This window comes from Macaca nemestrina, chromosome 11 (genome assembly GCF_043159975.1).
Source record: "Macaca nemestrina isolate mMacNem1 chromosome 11, mMacNem.hap1, whole genome shotgun sequence".
NCBI lineage: Eukaryota > Metazoa > Chordata > Mammalia > Primates > Cercopithecidae > Macaca > Macaca nemestrina.
Window position 1 is genome coordinate 80,058,426 of NC_092135.1, and position 17,051 is coordinate 80,075,476.

Sequence of the window (17,051 nt, forward strand, 5' to 3'; positions counted from 1 at the left end):
GCAAGAAAATAATATAATGCACTAGTATCACTACAATAAATGAAAACTACATAATTATACTCTTTAATTGTCAGAGATAAAATATATCAACTGAGATGCAAAGGAAACTCTCCAACCTTTGCACATATTAAGCAAATTACGTAGAAATTAATTAATGTCATTAAGGGATAAAAAGCCCCAACTAGAGCTTTAAACATAATGTTGGCTCGTATATAGAAAATGTATCTTAAATATTTACAATTACCTCCAAAGAAGTTAAAAGAATAATGTAATAATGCAGGACATTATTAGGTGTTTGCTTTTTTGACTCTAAAATATACATTGTCTTTATTGTCTAGGACTTGTACTAAATGGCAGATAAGCTTTGCTGTATTTAGAAAAACATGTAAACAGAGGACAGAAGGCTTAATATATTGTAGCTTCCAAAGGAAATATGTGTTTTATATCTAAATTATATTTCTAAATATAAATACAGACTTTTATATTTAAAATATAGCCTTTGAAAACTTTTGATATTAGGTGGAAATGTATCATGTAATCATACTTAAAGTAAAAAATTCAGCTAAGTGTCACATATTTGATGACCAGTTAAGTTTTTACATCTTGTTCTGGAATTCATTGGCTTCATAGAGACACAGCCTAAGGTTTCACACATATCATGCCAGTTACTCTTATTTCAATTAATTGAGACTCACTGGGTCTTCACCTTGACTCAACACTCTTTGCTTCTTTATTCTTCTCTGGTGTTGCCGTATTCACGTTGCTCTTCTTCACAGAGCTTTTCCTTCTGCTGTGCTTCTGCCCAGCCCCATGTGGATGTTGTAGAAAGAAAACAAGGTGCTGGAGAAACATAGAAGCAAATCCAGTGTGGAGTCTGCCAATGGAGACCTGTATGGCCTTGGACAAAGCGTTTTCTCTGAGACTTGGTTTCCTTTGTTCATACCAACACCACTTTACTGTATTATTGTGAGGATTTGAGATAATATTGTTAAGCATTTGCATGGAGGGCACACATGGAAAATAGGCAATGTTTATAAACTTTTGTTTTTATTTGTTAAATGCCAACTGATGCACCACTTAGTCTTGAAAGCTCTGAAGACAGAAGCAGTTTTTTACCTCCTCAAATATACATAGGTGCATTTTATTTGCAACTCGTTACATTTTTATGCGGCATTTTAGTTATTATGTATAAATTATAGTCTGTGTAGATTATCTCCTTTATACGACTTGAAATTTCTAGAGGAAAGGTTTCCATATTCATATGTGCACCATGCTTCCAGCCAGGAGCTTATGAATAATAGGTATAATAATAAGCAATTCAATCAGTATTTCTTTAAAGGAGCAAAAAGCACTTTCTTACAAAACTCCTATCAATTTTTAAGTTGGTCTCCTTTGGGTTTCCCCCAATTTCTCCAACTTTTCAATGCCCCACTAAATTGAACTACATAAAACGCCAAATGTTTCACAAAGTTTTCCGTCAAACATGATTTATTTAGCAATCACATGTAATAAGAAATACAGAAAAATACAGCATAATAAAAACACAAGAATTGTAGGTTGTCATGTTAAAAATTAAATAAAAGAGGTTTCGGTTAAATGAAAAGGCATATAAACTCCAAGATATATGTGTTGGGAAGCTGAGGTTAAAAATGCAAAGCAGTACATTCAAGGCGCAGCAGCCTAACCTATCAATCCCTCTCTTCAGATGGGCTCAACAGTAATGTTTGCAGAAAGGACAGGCACAGATAACCTCCACTCTGACCTTCTACTAATTAGTGCTAAGTAGTAGCTGTCTTACAGAGAGGAAAACAAAGGAAGAAATATAAAAGCTTAAAAGAAAAAAAAAGAGAAGGAGGGAGTGTAGCAGATAGAAAGAGAGAGATTAGGAAAATAAGTACAGCAGCAGCATGACAAATCTTCTGAAGGAGTAAAACTTTTTTTTTTTTTTTTTTTTTTTTTTTTGCACTCTCTCTGGAAGTTTGGTCACAGTGCTTTGTAAGTCGCATAACCTGGGAAATTAGGTTAAAGCCCATATACAGAAATTGATGAATTCTTTATATTCCTCTACTTTTTAGTAATAAGGTCTTATAGATCTTAAATATTGATAGAAACAAAGTGGATATGCCTCCTATGACATTTAAGAAATAGTATTTCTATTTACTTCTTCGAGAGATTCTATAGCTTTACTGACAGACAACTGGCTCAAATAGGAACAACAGTAATTACACTCCCCAGATAGATTCTATTTTAAATGCACAATATTTTCTAGCTGGTAAATAGTTTGCTTTAAAAAGACAATAAAAGCAGTAGTTACAGTCTCTCCATAAATAGAAATAAAAAGTCCATTTGAAAGGACAAAAAGTAACCATGATGTACATATCTATAAATGTTTTTCCCAGCACATTATTATAGATCAATCTTACTGCTTACATTTAAAATATCAATTACATTGTAATGTTTATGATACAATTCAATTATTTAGCTGTGTTTTGCACAAGATTCAGGTGACACTAAAGCCAAGGATCTATTCACAGAACAATTAAAAGCATTTTATACAGCCTACATCCAAATATATCTTAAATTACAATGATGCATACTAACTATGCATATAGAATATGGCTTACACATTAAAAGAGATCTAAGTTGTGAGTTATAAAATCTCACCACTTAGGCTTAAAAGCTTCCGATTGTACCCTTTTCTAAAATATTGCTTAACATAGTGGAACCCAGGAAGGAAGCAGGTGCAGCAGAAAACTCGTTAGGATGGATGGATCCTCCTTCACATTATTTAACTGATGGCTACTCTTGATTCTTTCCAGCCAATTTTTACCTTTCACAAAGATGAATTCACTGAAGCTCACAATCATTGCAATGCTTGTACAGTGAAAAGTTACAACATCTAATTGTGCTTGACTTTTCTTGTCAGATAACAACACATAAAGGTAGTTTTTCAGCTTTGAGCAAAGGAAAGGGTTTGCACATGCTCAGGCAAAACATGACAAGGAAGCAGGGCCTCTGAGGGCTGCAGTTTGTTTCTGTGTAGTAAAATATAAAAGTCACGTCAAATAATGTTATCTGTACAGAAAAGTGTGGGTTTTCATTTTCATAGACATTTTTGAGCACACACACACACACACACACATTCTTGTCTCTTATCTCTTGGCTGGTAAAATATTTTGTTACATCCTGATGGGATAAACATCCCACTGGCAAATTTCATTTTCCATTCTAGTGTCTGTCTCCACCAATGGCTGGTGGTCTTGTTATCATGAACTGTAGATAGCATGTGACTTACTTGTAACCACACCCATGGAGGTAATGCATTCGTGCTTTGAAACCATGGGGCTGGACGCAGGCTTGTACACGGGTTCAGAAGAAGGTTTCGCTGCCATTTCCCAGCATGAGAGTTTACAAACGCAGTGTTCATCAGGCCACCTAGCTGGGGATCTAATGCTCCACTGTTGGATTGTAGCATTGCTCTGATGCTTCAACCAGCTCCTCAGCATCCCGCCTGTCATTCCATTCCCATGCATTTAAAATAAGAAGGACAATCTAAATAGTCTATTCCCCAGCACAGCAAAAAAATTTTTTCCATAATGTTGTTTTTGCTTCCTTTTATTTAAGACCTTGAAAAATTTATAGTTATAGCACTCTGTGTAAGACAGTGCAAGGAAGTAAATTTTGAAATATCTCATCTTCTGCACATGCATTGCACAGTCATTATGACAGAGTAAAAGCAAGAAAAATTAAAAACTGTCTGACTTTTGTTTCAAAAATTCCTCTGGCTTGATTGAAGAAGGCCAAATTGTGGAGGGAAAAAAATGGCACAAGCACTGGCCAAAAACTCTGATAAAAACTTGAGTGTATTTATTTGACCAGAGTTGCTAGCTCAAAATTTATGTTCTTCTTAATTCCTTGTATAGGAGTCAATTAAAATGGCCCAATCCAATTCTACGTTGAAAGAGGAGCTATAGCTTTGTGGAAAGTTGAGAATTCAGGATGTTTTCATGCTGTTTTCATTGTCCTGAAATAAAATCCAAATGAAAATGTAGATCAGAGAAGGAAGAGTGGGGAGTGGTTGGGCACATGCTCGTCAAAGAGTACACAATTTCAGTTAGATAGGAGGAATCAGTTCAAGAGGTCTACTGTAAAACATGGTTACCGTAGTTAAAAACCAATGCATCATATTCTTGAAAACTGCTGCTAAGAGAGATTTTAAATGTTCTCCCCACAAAAACAGATGAGCATGTGAAGTAATGTTAATCACATATGTTAATCATATGTTAATCAGCTTGATTTAGCCATTCCACAATTTCAAAAAAACATGTTCACACCATTTTTATTTGTGAATTTAAAAATAAATAAATAAAAAGAAAAGAAAACATAGAAACTGAAGGTCATCACTTAGTCACACACAGGTATCAATTACTGTGTGGCAATTCACATTGCACTTTATATACCTTGTCAAAAATAAGGGATTTTTTTTTTTTTCTTTTTTTTGTGAGACAGAGTCTGGGTCTGTCGCCCAGGCTGGAGTGCAGTAGCGCCATCTCAGCTCACTGCAAGCTCTGCCTCCCTGGTTCATGATACTCTCCTGCCTCAGCCTCCCAAGCAGCTGAGACTACAGGCACCTGACACCACGCCCGGCTAATTTTTTGTATTTTCAGTAGAGACAGGATTTCACCATGTTAGCCAGGATGGTCCCAATCTCCTGACCTTGTGATCTGCCCGCCTTGGCCTCCCAAAGTGCTGGGATTACAGGCATGAGCCACCGTGCCCGGCCTGCTTTCTTTATCTACTATCTTTCTAATGAGAGTGGTTTTATATCAGTTGGAATTTCTCTTCCTATTTCTGCTCTGGGTGTGTGTGCGTGTGTTTGTATATGTGTGTGTTCAATTCCAGCAAAAACTGGTTCTCTAGATCAGATAGGCATATGGGCCTGGCAGGCAGTGTAAATGAGTTAAGTGGGCCAGTGTGAGTGTAAAACAACTAGACTCACAGGGACCATAGTCAACTAAAGAACATAAGCCCTGCCTAAAGACATTCCAAAAGATATTTTAAATCAGTGTGAAAGCCCAGGCAAGTCTACTGACTAAATACAGCCCACAAATCATCAATTTTTGATGTCTTATTGTATAGCACACAATGTTAAAGAGTAGGCAATGGTCACGATAGGGAACGCTATCCTCCCAGTGCATAACAGGTCTGACAGTGGCTTGCTTTTGAAATGCCAGAATTTCCTGACATATCTTTCAAGAAAGATCATGTGATAAATGATATGCTATTAGCTTTTTAAATAACAAAGCAGCCTGGGATTATACATCCAACCATTCTATTTTATTTCCTTTAATAAACAAAAACATAAAAGAAAAATTTAAGCAAAACAAAACACTTTCATGGACTAAAATCTCTTAGAAATGATGGCAAAATTTTACAACAATGTGAAAAGTAGATTTCAAGGGCTTTTTTCTTGTCCTAAGTGTAGTGTTGCACATTGATTTATGAAATCTCAACACGGCACAGATTTAATTAGAGCTCAATATTTTCTGGGAAAGTGCCTCACAGTGGCACCTACACATTGAGAGCAAAGCAGGCAATGGCTTTCAGAGACATGGCCAGGCTGCTATAACATCTATACTTTCTGTGATGGCAGCCAGCAAAGAATTAGCTATCAGTCACAAAGAAGGTGTGCTAAATTTGCAACAGAAACCCTGCAAGCCAATTCTGACCCTCAGACATATTTTTTCTTGTCCACAAAGCATTTCAAAAAACTTTGAGCCAACAGGAAAAATTGGAAGAGTTTACATTAAGAATCTTTCTTAACCACTAGAAACAGCTGGCAACACTGGGCCCTTGCTCTTTCAGAGTAAAAATCTGTCAGAGCCAGAGAGAAGCTGACTGTAGCCTTCAGATTGGGGGTGCTGTGTCCTCTCTGTTTCCAGGACTGATCACTGCCTGCTGTCTCCCAGACACCATGCCTGAGTCACAGTTGCCAATTGTCACCACTCCTGTTGTTTTTAGACCTTGCCCATCTCCCTCATTTAAAAGACCTATTTGTTTTTGAAGCTATGTGAATTTCTGTCTGAAGTTTGAGTAAAGATATTCCAACAATTAAACTTTGCACCAATTAACTTTGAGATAATTCCTTTAACATATATTGTAGGACTGTATCAACTCAGTTGCAGCAGAATTCTATTGAGGCTACATAATTAGTGAACATACAAAATTTATAAGGTGCTACTGAAGACCACATTTCCTGGAAAACTGTGCACCAAAGGCAGGGCTTTCTCAAACTGAGAAGGAAGCTAAATAATTTAATTGGACTTCACAGAAAAAGAAATTGCCAAATCGTCTACTCGGGCTTAAATATTATATTTAGTTTGAGGAGGCCTCAAACTGTTCTAGCTTTGGGGGTTTTTTAGTTGAAAAATGTAAAAAGGGGCCGGGTGCAGTGGCTCAGGCTCACGCCTGTAATCCTAGCACTTTGGGAGGCCGAGGCAGGCAGATTGCCTGAGCTCAGGAGTTTGAGACCAGCCTGGGCAACACGGTGAAACCCCATCTCTACTAAAGCACAAAAAAATGAGCCAGGAGTGGCGGCGTGCGCCTGTAGTCCCAGCTTCTTGCGGGACTGAGGCAGGAGAATTGCTTGAACCTGGGAGGCAGAGAGGTTGCAGTGAGCTGAGAACGCGCAACGGCACTCCAGCCTGGGCAACAGAGCGAGACTCGGTCTCCAAAAAAAAAAAAAAAAAGAAGGAAAAAGAAAAATGCAAAAAGATACTTAACTGCTAACTGAATCTCATCAAAACCTTTTCTGATGAAATGCCAGACTCTCACTTACAGATATACATTTATATATACACACACACACACATATAGATATACATATGTATGCATATAAATTGCCTTAGGTATTTTCATACAATGAACAGTTATTTTCACAAATGTATTGGTAACCTGTTATCTACACACAATTTTTGGAAAATTTTCATAAATATTTAAGATCCGTTATCATAAATGTCTAGGAAATGCTGATCCTAAAGTTTTGTTTTGATGCTATGTGATGTATACTGGCTTGAATATGACCTGTAGGAAAAATTCTTAATTTTGTTTTACTTGGTTTTATAAAGATACACATTTGCCAACAAAACCCTTTGTGACTTAAAACATCTATAAATATTCCGCTGAATGAGTTTTCCCTAAAATATACCTCCGGGGCTTCACTGTGTATCATGAGGACATAAGGAGTCTTCTAAGATGATCACGGGCTCTCGAGGTAATAAATTTATAGTCTGGATAGACAGTAGGGGGAGGAACTGATGTAGCATATAAAACAATATATTTGTTAAAGATAGAGAGGGGTTTTCTTTGCTGAATAGTCACTTTGAACTTGATTTCTTTCCAAGCTTTATATACAAAATAGGGATCACACTCACTAACTCTGGAATTGTTGAGAAGATTCAGTGAGATAATATATACAAGATGTCCACCACAGTGCCTGACACTTTATTGTTGCTATTAATGAAACTATTCTTATGAATAAAAGACAGTTTTACAACTAACTGTCTTTGTAACTCAAGAATATTGAGGAAGAAATTATTTTAAAAGCGAATCACGTTTTAGCACTTTCACATCTAAAGTAACAGCTGTGGAACTAATAGCAAAATCTCTATGGTTTGGAATGGTACCCACAGCATTTTCTCTTGCCCCAACCCACCACCCCAACAACAGGATGTGTTACAACACTTGGATTTTGTTCTTTACTTCTTCTTATTTTTAGTAGATATTAAGACATCTCCATTGTAAATACACATCCCTCCTATCTAACTGCCCATATCTCCGCCATCGGTTCAAGACAAATGAGTTCTCAATTTTAGTGGACAGAAATATCAACAGACTGACTTATCAAAAATTCAAATTTTCAAGGCATCACTCCCAGAGTTAATAATTTGATAGACTGAAAACAAGCCCTAGAAGCTGAATTTTTAAAAAGAGAACCATAAATGCACATGTTCACAGATTTTAATGAATATGATATTTGCTTTATAATATGTACTTGCTTTGTTTTAATTACTGGATATAAACATATTTTTACATATAATAAAACAAGAAATCAGTCTAAAACATTTATATTTCCTACATGACATGGAAAAAGCAATGAGGATTAAACATTCCCATGAACTTATTTATTATTATTATTTTGAGATGGAGTCTTGCACCGTCACCCTGGCTGGAGTATAGTGGCCTGATCTCAGTTCACTGCAACCTCTGCCTCCCAGGTTCAAGCGATTCTCCTGCCTCAGTTTCCCAAGTAGCTGGGATTACAGGTGCCTGCCACCACACCCAGCTAATTTTTTTGTATTTTTAGTAGAGACAGGATTTCACTATGTTGGCCAGGCTGGTCTCAAACTCCTGACCTTGTGGTTCGCCTGCCTTGGCCTCGAAAAGTGCTGGGATCACAAGTGTGAGTCACTGTGCCCGGCCATTTTTAAAATTATTTTTAAAGAATGAAAATTTCAGTCTCAGTAAATATAATTTTTGTTGATTAACAAATTAAGAACTCTTTGAAAAGGTAAATATTTAAAGTTTACCTGTTAAGATTTTGTCTCAAAGGATTAATAGAGATTTAAAAAATATATCTAGGAAGGCATTTAAATAAGATAATTTCATCTCTAACGGTATTCTGCAAACCATTTATTTTAGAAGTTAAGTTTCTTGTCTATAAAATAAAGTTACCTCTCATGTTTAAAATGACAGAAGTCTTTAAGGTGTTTCAGGCCTATGAATGTGTCTCATGTTTTTCTTCAGCATTTACTAGGTCTTCTGAGTTCTTATGAAGATCAGGTTCACCTAAAAACATAAGGAAACAAAACCAAAACAAAACAAAATAAAGCTTTGGAAAAAACTAGTCAGATTAGGAGACTGAAGAACTTTGTAAAATGTTGAAGACTGAATTTTACAATGGATTTTGTGGCACAGGTTTTCAAAGATACCAAACACTTTCCTTTCAGCCTGTGGATCTACATAGTATAACAAGCTGTCTTCTGTTGGTTACATAACTTTCTCAAGCTGTGATTTAATCTGAGAATACAGAAATAAAATAGATGAAACATGTTTAAACATCTATTAAATCTCATGTAAAAAATCATGTTTTTTTCTGAATATTTTTTAATTGGAACAAATTCCTTTAACTAAACCTTCTAATGATCAATGTCTTTTACCACACATTGCTTAGTTGCTATGAATTTTTAAAAATGAGTATGAAAGGATAGTAGTGTTTAAGATACAATCTGTCAAGACAAACTAATCTTGGAATCACTCAGTTTCCATATAAACTTTGAAGAAAAATAAAATATTAGCATGGAAAAATCTTTCAACATATCTGGAGAGGTTGTAGAGAATCTATGAAAATAGAAGTATAAAGCAAAATGTTTAGATAAAAGAGTCTTATTACATAAGTAACTAAGTAAACAAAACAAACAAATTAATTTTTGAGTCAGTTACTTGAAATATCTTGATAGTTCAGGAAATAGCCATATACAATGGAAAGTTCTTTCTGTCTGAAGTTTGAGTAGATATTCTAACAATTAAACTTTGCACCAATTAACTTTGTTATAATTCCTTTAACATGTATTGTAGGATTGTATCAACTCAGTTGCAGCAGATTTTTGTTGAGGTTATGCAACTAGTGGACATACAGAATTTATCAGGTGCTATTACAAAGCAATTTTGTCTTGAAAGTATGCAGGGTGGGGACTTATCTTCTCAGCCAAGATCAAAATGTCAGGTAGTCTCATTACTTTCCTGATCATTCTTAGAGAACTAAAAACATCCTGTGATCACATTAAGTTGCCAAAGTCTCAAATCAGACAATAGAAGGTCTGGTCTCATGTAATACACATCGTCAAACAAAAACAAGACTCCTTTCCCACCTTGGGTTTGTTACAGAACCCAAAAATGGTGCATGTGTGTGGAGCGGGGTGGGGTGTGTATGGTTGATGTTTCTCTCATTTCTTCTTTGCTCTCTCTCTACTGGCTACTTTGGACTCCTGAGCAGGGGAGAGAAGAAGGCTAAGAGGAGCAGCAGTGTTGTAGGATGGCTTTGCACTCACTAGACTTGGCAGGCATTTACAGCTGCCTTTATTTTCTTATAAGAAGCACACTCATGGGCTCTTAACAGACTTCTTGTCAAGGACCATGGCTTTTTACCAGGTTGGTAAGACCCATGAATCTCTGGCTTCTTTACAATGTCCACAGCTCCTGGAAATTTGTTGGTACATTTCCGGCTTCTGTCTGCTGAGGTCCCATCATCCTTCCAAATGTGGGTGGGTACATTTGGTTCACATGACACACTCTTGAGGCATTTGTTTCCATGAATGACTGGAAGAAAAGCTGAAACCTACACAGCTGTCTCTCTTTTGGCTCACCTGCCAACACTTAACTCTTTAGATCTCTCAGGTAGGAACTAGATTCCATTCACAATATCTTCTTAACTTCAATCTCCCCAAGGGTCTTGGTGAAGTTCTCCTCCCTTGATTTGAGGTGAAGAAGGAAGCATTTCTACACTTTTCCCAATAGCAGATAAGTTTTTAAAGAAATCCTCTTCATAAATCTTTTTTTTTTTCGAGCTCAATAACCTGACCCTTTCATTTGTTTGAATTGGGAAAGGGTTTTATGCATCTTATTACTGAGTTATGAATCTTCTTTGAAATTCTTGTCTCAAAAATCAGGTTTTTTTCTGACATTTATCATGTTAGAGTCTTGGCTTAAACTTTGGATTTAATGTTCTGTTACTTAAGACTAGATTAGAACAGAACAAAACAGTCTAGAATAGAACAGAACATAGTAAAAAGAACAGACTGAATTACGAGAAAGGAATAGAAGTAATCAACTAAGTCACTGGTTCTCAAAATTTTTTAGAGAACTTTTTACAATGGATAAAGGACACTAAGGCCATCCACTACCAAAGTATTTATCTTATTTCTAGTGGATAAAGAAATCAGCAGTAATAAATGAGTAAAAGAAAAACGAAGAAAGTAATCAAATGGTAACAAGGCAGCAATTATAAAAAATAACAAATCCCTAAATGATACACATATTATACCCAATAATAATTCTGTACATGTGATTAGCAACAATTAAAAACTATGATGAACTCATGATAACAGTTTTGTAGCACTGAAGAAGGGTCTTCCTTGAAAACTAAAATTCCAGCTCTTTTCAGGGATAGACACACAATTGCTAAGGAATTTCATGACAGCCAGATAGTAGAGTCCTCAGCAAATCCAAATTACATTACTTCTAGTTGATAAATCTTTAGCTGTAGAAGCCTTTACAATTAACTTGGGCAATAATACTTGTTAGTGACCCTTAGTATGTCATAAAAAAGGAAGTCATATTATTCTGACATATCATTTTCCCACAAAGAGGAAATAATTTGGATTTTCAATCCATTAAATATCACCTAAGATGACCTTTATGGCCCAAGAGTATACCATATAAAGGCTTTGAGAAACATCCATATACCAAGGCTCCAAACGGTTTTGAATCGTAGGTCCCTCTTGTAGTCTGGTGAAACCTATGGCCAGCTTTTCAATGTAAAATTTATAAATAAAATAAAATATATATGATTACTACGAATTCTAATCAAAATACAGTTATCAACATATTTACGTAAACCTAGTGATGTGCTATAGTATTATATATGCTTCTTTATTAATGCTTTAAATTAAAAGATCTAATTGAAGGTCTACTATCTGTTTTGAAATAATGATATCAAATGATACTTCAAGGTTGCTACACTAAATGTAAGTGTATAATAAGTATATAATAAATAAATAGATATATAGTTCTATTGATGACAAAAATATCATAAATGTTGATGTATATTCTTTCCTACAAATGAAGGAAATGATAAATTTCAGTTAAAGACTAGTAAAAAGAAATCCCGGGGGCGGAGCAAGATGGCCGAATAGGAACAGCTCCAGTCTCCAACTCCCAGCGCGAGCTACACAGAAGACCGGTGATTTCTGCATTTTCAACTGTGGTACTGGGTTCATCTCACTAGGGAGTGCCGGATGATAGGTGCTGGTCAGCTGCTGCAGCCCGACCAGCGAGAGCTGAAGCAGGGCGAGGCATTGCCTCACCTGGGAAGCGCAAGGGGGAAGGGAATCCTTTTTCCTAGCCAGGGGAACTGAGACACACAACACCTGGAAAATCGGGTAACTCCCACCCCAATACTGCGCTTTAAGCAAACAGGCACACCAGGAGATCATATCCCACACCTGGCCGGGAGGGTCCCACACCCACGGAGCCTCCCTCATTGCTAGCACAGCAGTCTGTGATCTACCGGCAAGGCAGCAGCGAGGCTGGGGGAGGGGCGCCCGCCATTGCTGAGGCTTAAGTAGGTAAACAAAGCTGCTGGGAAGCTCGAACTGGGTGGAGCTCACAGCAGCTCAAGGAAACCTGCCTGTCTCTGTAGACTCCACCTCTGGGGACAGGGCAATAACAAACACAGCCGAAACCTCTGCAGACGCAAACGACTCTGTCTGACAGCTTTGAAGAGAGCAGTGGATCTCCCAACACGGAGGTTGAGATCTGAGAAGGGACAGACTCCCTGCTCAAGTGGGTCCCTGACCCCTGAGTAGCCTAACTGGGAGACATCCCCCACTAGGGGCAGTCTGACACCCCACACCTCACAGGGTGGAGTACACCCCTGAGAGGAAGCTTCCAAAGCAAGAATCAGACAGGTACACTCGCTGTTCAGAAATATTCTATCTTCTGCAACCTCTGCTGCGGGATACTCAGGCAAACAGGGTCTGGAGTGGACCTCAAGCAATCTCCAACAGACCTACAGCTGAGGGTCCTGACTGTTAGAAGGAAAACTATCAAACAGGAAGGACACCTACACCAAAACCCCATCAGTACATCACCATCATCAAAGACCAGAGGCAGATAAAACCACAAAGATGGGGAAAAAGCAGGGCAGAAAAGCTGGAAATTCAAAAAATAAGAGCGCATCTCCCCCGGCAAAGGAGCGCAGCTCATCGCCAGCAACGGATCAAAGCTGGACGGAGAATGACTTTGATGAGATGAGAGAAGAAGGCTTCAGTCCATCAAATTTCTCAGAGCTAAAGGAGGAATTACGTACCCAGCACAAAGAAACTAAAAATCTTGAAAAAAAAGTGGAAGAATTGATGGCTAGAGTAATTAATGCAGAGAAGGTCATAAATGAAATAAAAGAGATGAAAACCATGACACGAGAAATACGTGACAAATGCACAAGCTTCAGTAACCGCTCGATCAACTGGAAGAAAGAGTATCTGCGATTGAGGATCAAATGAATGAAATGAAGCGAGAAGAGAAACCAAAAGAAAAAAGAAGAAAAAGAAATGAACAAAGCCTGCAAGAAGTATGGGATTATGTAAAAAGACCAAATCTACGTCTGATTGGGGTGCCTGAAAGTGAGGGGGAAAATGGAACCAAGTTGGAAAACACTCTTCAGGATATCATCCAGGAGAACTTCCCCAACCTAGTAGGGCAGGCCAACATTCAAATCCAGGAAATACAGAGAAAGCCACAAAGATACTCCTCAAGAAGAGCAACTCCAAGACACATAATTGCCAGATTCACCAAAGTTGAAATGAAGGAAAAAATCTTAAGGGCAGCCAGAGAGAAAGGTCGGGTTACCCACAAAGGGAAGCCCATCAGACTAACAGCAGATCTCTCGGCAGAAACTCTCCAAGCCAGAAGAGAGTGGGGGCCAATATTCAACATTCTTAAAGAAAAGAATTTTAAACCCAGAATTTCATATCCAGCCAAACTAAGTTTCATAAGTGAAGGAGAAATAAAATCCTTTACAGATAAGCAAATGCTTAGAGATTTTGTCACCACTAGGCCTGCCTTACAAGAGACCCTGAAGGAAGCACTAAACATGGAAAGGAACAACCGGTACCAGCCATTGCAAAAACATGCCAAAATGTAAAGACCATCGAGGCTAGGAAGAAACTGCATCAACTAACGAGCAAAATAACCAGTTAATATCATAATGGCAGGATCAAGTTCACACATAACAATCTTAACCTTAAATGTAAATGGACTAAATGCTCCAATTAAAAGACACAGACTGGCAAACTGGATAAAGAGTCAAGACCCATCAGTCTGCTGTATTCAGGAGACCCATCTCACACGCAGAGACATACATAGGCTCAAAATAAAGGGATGGAGGAAGATTTACCAAGCAAATGGAGAACAAAAAAAAGCGGGGATTGCAATACTAGTCTCTGATAAAACAGACTTTAAACCATCAAAGATCAAAAGAGACAAAGAAGGCCATTACATAATGGTAAAGGGATCAATTCAACAGGAAGAGCTAACTATCCTAAATATATATGCACCCAATACAGGAGCACCCAGATTCATAAAGCAAGTCCTTAGAGACTTACAAAGAGACTTAGACTCCCATACAATAATAATGGGAGACTTCAACACTCCACTGTCAACATTAGACAGATCAACGAGACAGAAAGTTAACAAGGATATCCAGGAATTGAACTCATCTCTGCAGCAAGCAGACCTAATAGACATCTATAGAACTCTCCACCCCAAATCAACAGAATATACATTCTTCTCAGCACCACATCATACTTACTCCAAAATTGACCACGTAATTGGAAGTAAAGCACTCCTCAGCAAATGTACAAGAACAGAAATTATAACAAACTGTCTCTCAGACCACAGTGCAATCAAACTAGAACTCAGGACTAAGAAACTCAATCAAAACCGCTCAACTACATGGAAACTGAACAACCTGCTCCTGAATGACTACTGGGTACATAACGAAATGAAGGCAGAAATAAAGATGTTCTTTGAAACCAATGAGAACAAAGATACAACATACCAGAATCTCTGGGACACATTTAAAGCAGTGTGTAGAGGGAAATTTATAGCACTAAATGCCCACAAGAGAAAGCAGGAAAGATCTAAAATTGACACTCTAACATCGCAATTAAAAGAACTAGAGAAGCAAGAGCAAACACATTCGAAAGCTAGCAGAAGGCAAGAAATAACTAAGATCAGAGCAGAACTGAAGGAGATAGAGACACAAAAAACTCTCCAAAAAATCAATGAATCCAGGAGTTGGTTTTTTGAAAAGATCAACAAAATTGACAGACCACTAGCAAGACTAATAAAGAAGAAAAGAGAGAAGAATCAAATCGATGCAATTAAAAATGATAAAGGGGATATCACCACCGACCCCACAGAAATACAAACTACCATCAGAGAATACTATAAACACCTCTACGCAAATAAACTGGAAAATCTAGAAGAAATGGATAATTTCCTGGACACTTACACTCTTCCAAGACTAAACCAGGAAGAAGTTGAATCCCTGAATAGACCAATAGTAGGCTCTGAAATTGAGGCAATAATTAATAGCCTACCAACCAAAAAAAGTCCAGGACCAGATGGATTCACAGCTGAATTCTACCAGAGGTACAAGGAGGAGCTGGTACCATTCCTTCTGAAACTATTCCAATCAATAGAAAAAGAGGGAATCCTCCCTAACTCATTTTATGAGGCCAACATCATCCTGATACCAAAGCCTGGCAGAGACACAACAAAAAAAGAGAATTTTAGACCAATATCCCTGATGAACATCGATGTAAAAATCCTCAATAAAATACTGGCAAACCGGATTCAGCAACACATCAAAAAGCTTATCCACCATGATCAAGTGGGCTTCACCCCTGGGATGCAAGGCTCGTTCAACATTCGCAAATCAATAAACATAATCCATATAAACAGAACCAAAGACAAGAACCACATGATTATCTCAATAGATGCAGAAAAGGCTTTTGACAAAATTCAACAGCCCTTCATGCTAAAAACGCTCAATAAATTCGGTATTGATGGAACGTACCTCAAAATAATAAGAGCTATTTATGACAAACCCACAGCCAATATCATACTGAATGGACAAAAACTGGAAAAATTCCCTTTGAAAACTGGCACAAGACAGGGATGCCCTCTCTCACCACTCCTATTCAACATAGTGTTGGAAGTTCTGGCTAGGGCAATTAGGCAAGAGAAAGCAATCAAGGGTATTCAGTTAGGAAAAGAAGAAGTCAAACTGTCCCTGTTTGCAGATGACATGATTGTATATTTAGAAAACCCCATTGTCTCAGCCCAGAATCTCCTTAAGCTGATAAGCAACTTCAGCAAAGTCTCAGGATACAAAATTAATGTGCAAAAATCACAAGCATTCTTATACACCAGTAACAGACAAACAGAGAGCCAAATCAGGAATGAACTTCCATTCACAATTGCTTCAAAGAGAATAAAATACCTAGGAATCCAACTTACAAGGGATGTAAAGGACCTCTTCAAGGAGAACTACAAACCACTGCTCAGTGAAATAAAAGAGGACACAAACAAATGGAAGAACATACCATGCTCATGGATAGGAAGAATCAATATAGTGAAAATGGCCATACTGCCCAAGGTAATTTATAGATTCAATGCCATCCCCATCAAGCTACCAATGAGTTTCTTCACAGAATTGGAAAAAACTGCTTTAAAGTTCATATGGAACCAAAAAAGGGCCCGCATCTCCAAGACAATCCTAAGTCAAAAGAACAAAGCTGGAGGCATCACGCTACCTGACTTCAAACTATACTACAAGGCTACAGTAACCAAAACAGCATGGTACTGGTACCAAAACAGAGATATAGACCAATGGAACAGAACAGAGTCCTCAGAAATAATACCACACATCTACAGCCATCTGATCTTTGACAAACCTGAGAGAAACAAGAAATGGGGAAAGGATTCCCTATTTAATAAATGGTGCTGGGAAAATTGGCTAGCCATAAGTAGAAAGCTGAAACTGGATCCTTTCCTTACTCCTTATACGAAAATTAATTCAAGATGGATTAGAGACTTAAATGTTAGACCTAATACCATAAAAATCCTAGAGGAAAACCTAGGTAGTACCATTCAGGACATAGGCATGGGCAAAGACTTCATGTCTAAAACACCAAAAGCAACGGCAG

General features: G+C 37.6%; 1 protein-coding gene across 6 annotated transcripts in view; it reads right to left on the reverse strand.

The window, feature by feature from the left end:
* Positions 1-3,559: 3,559 nt before the first annotated feature.
* The window catches only part of LOC105499543 (phosphodiesterase 1A), a 410,818-nt gene continuing 397,326 nt past the window's right edge, over positions 3,560-17,051 (reverse strand). For all 6 annotated transcript variants that reach the window (XM_071073012.1, XM_071073013.1, XM_071073011.1 and 3 more), the window contains 2 exons: positions 8,734-8,847; positions 3,560-4,024 (listed from right to left, as the gene is read on the reverse strand). In XM_071073012.1, the coding sequence (XP_070929113.1) occupies positions 8,777-8,847 (71 nt within the window). In that variant the 3' untranslated portion in view covers positions 3,560-4,024; positions 8,734-8,776. The remainder of the gene's footprint in view (positions 4,025-8,733; positions 8,848-17,051) is intronic.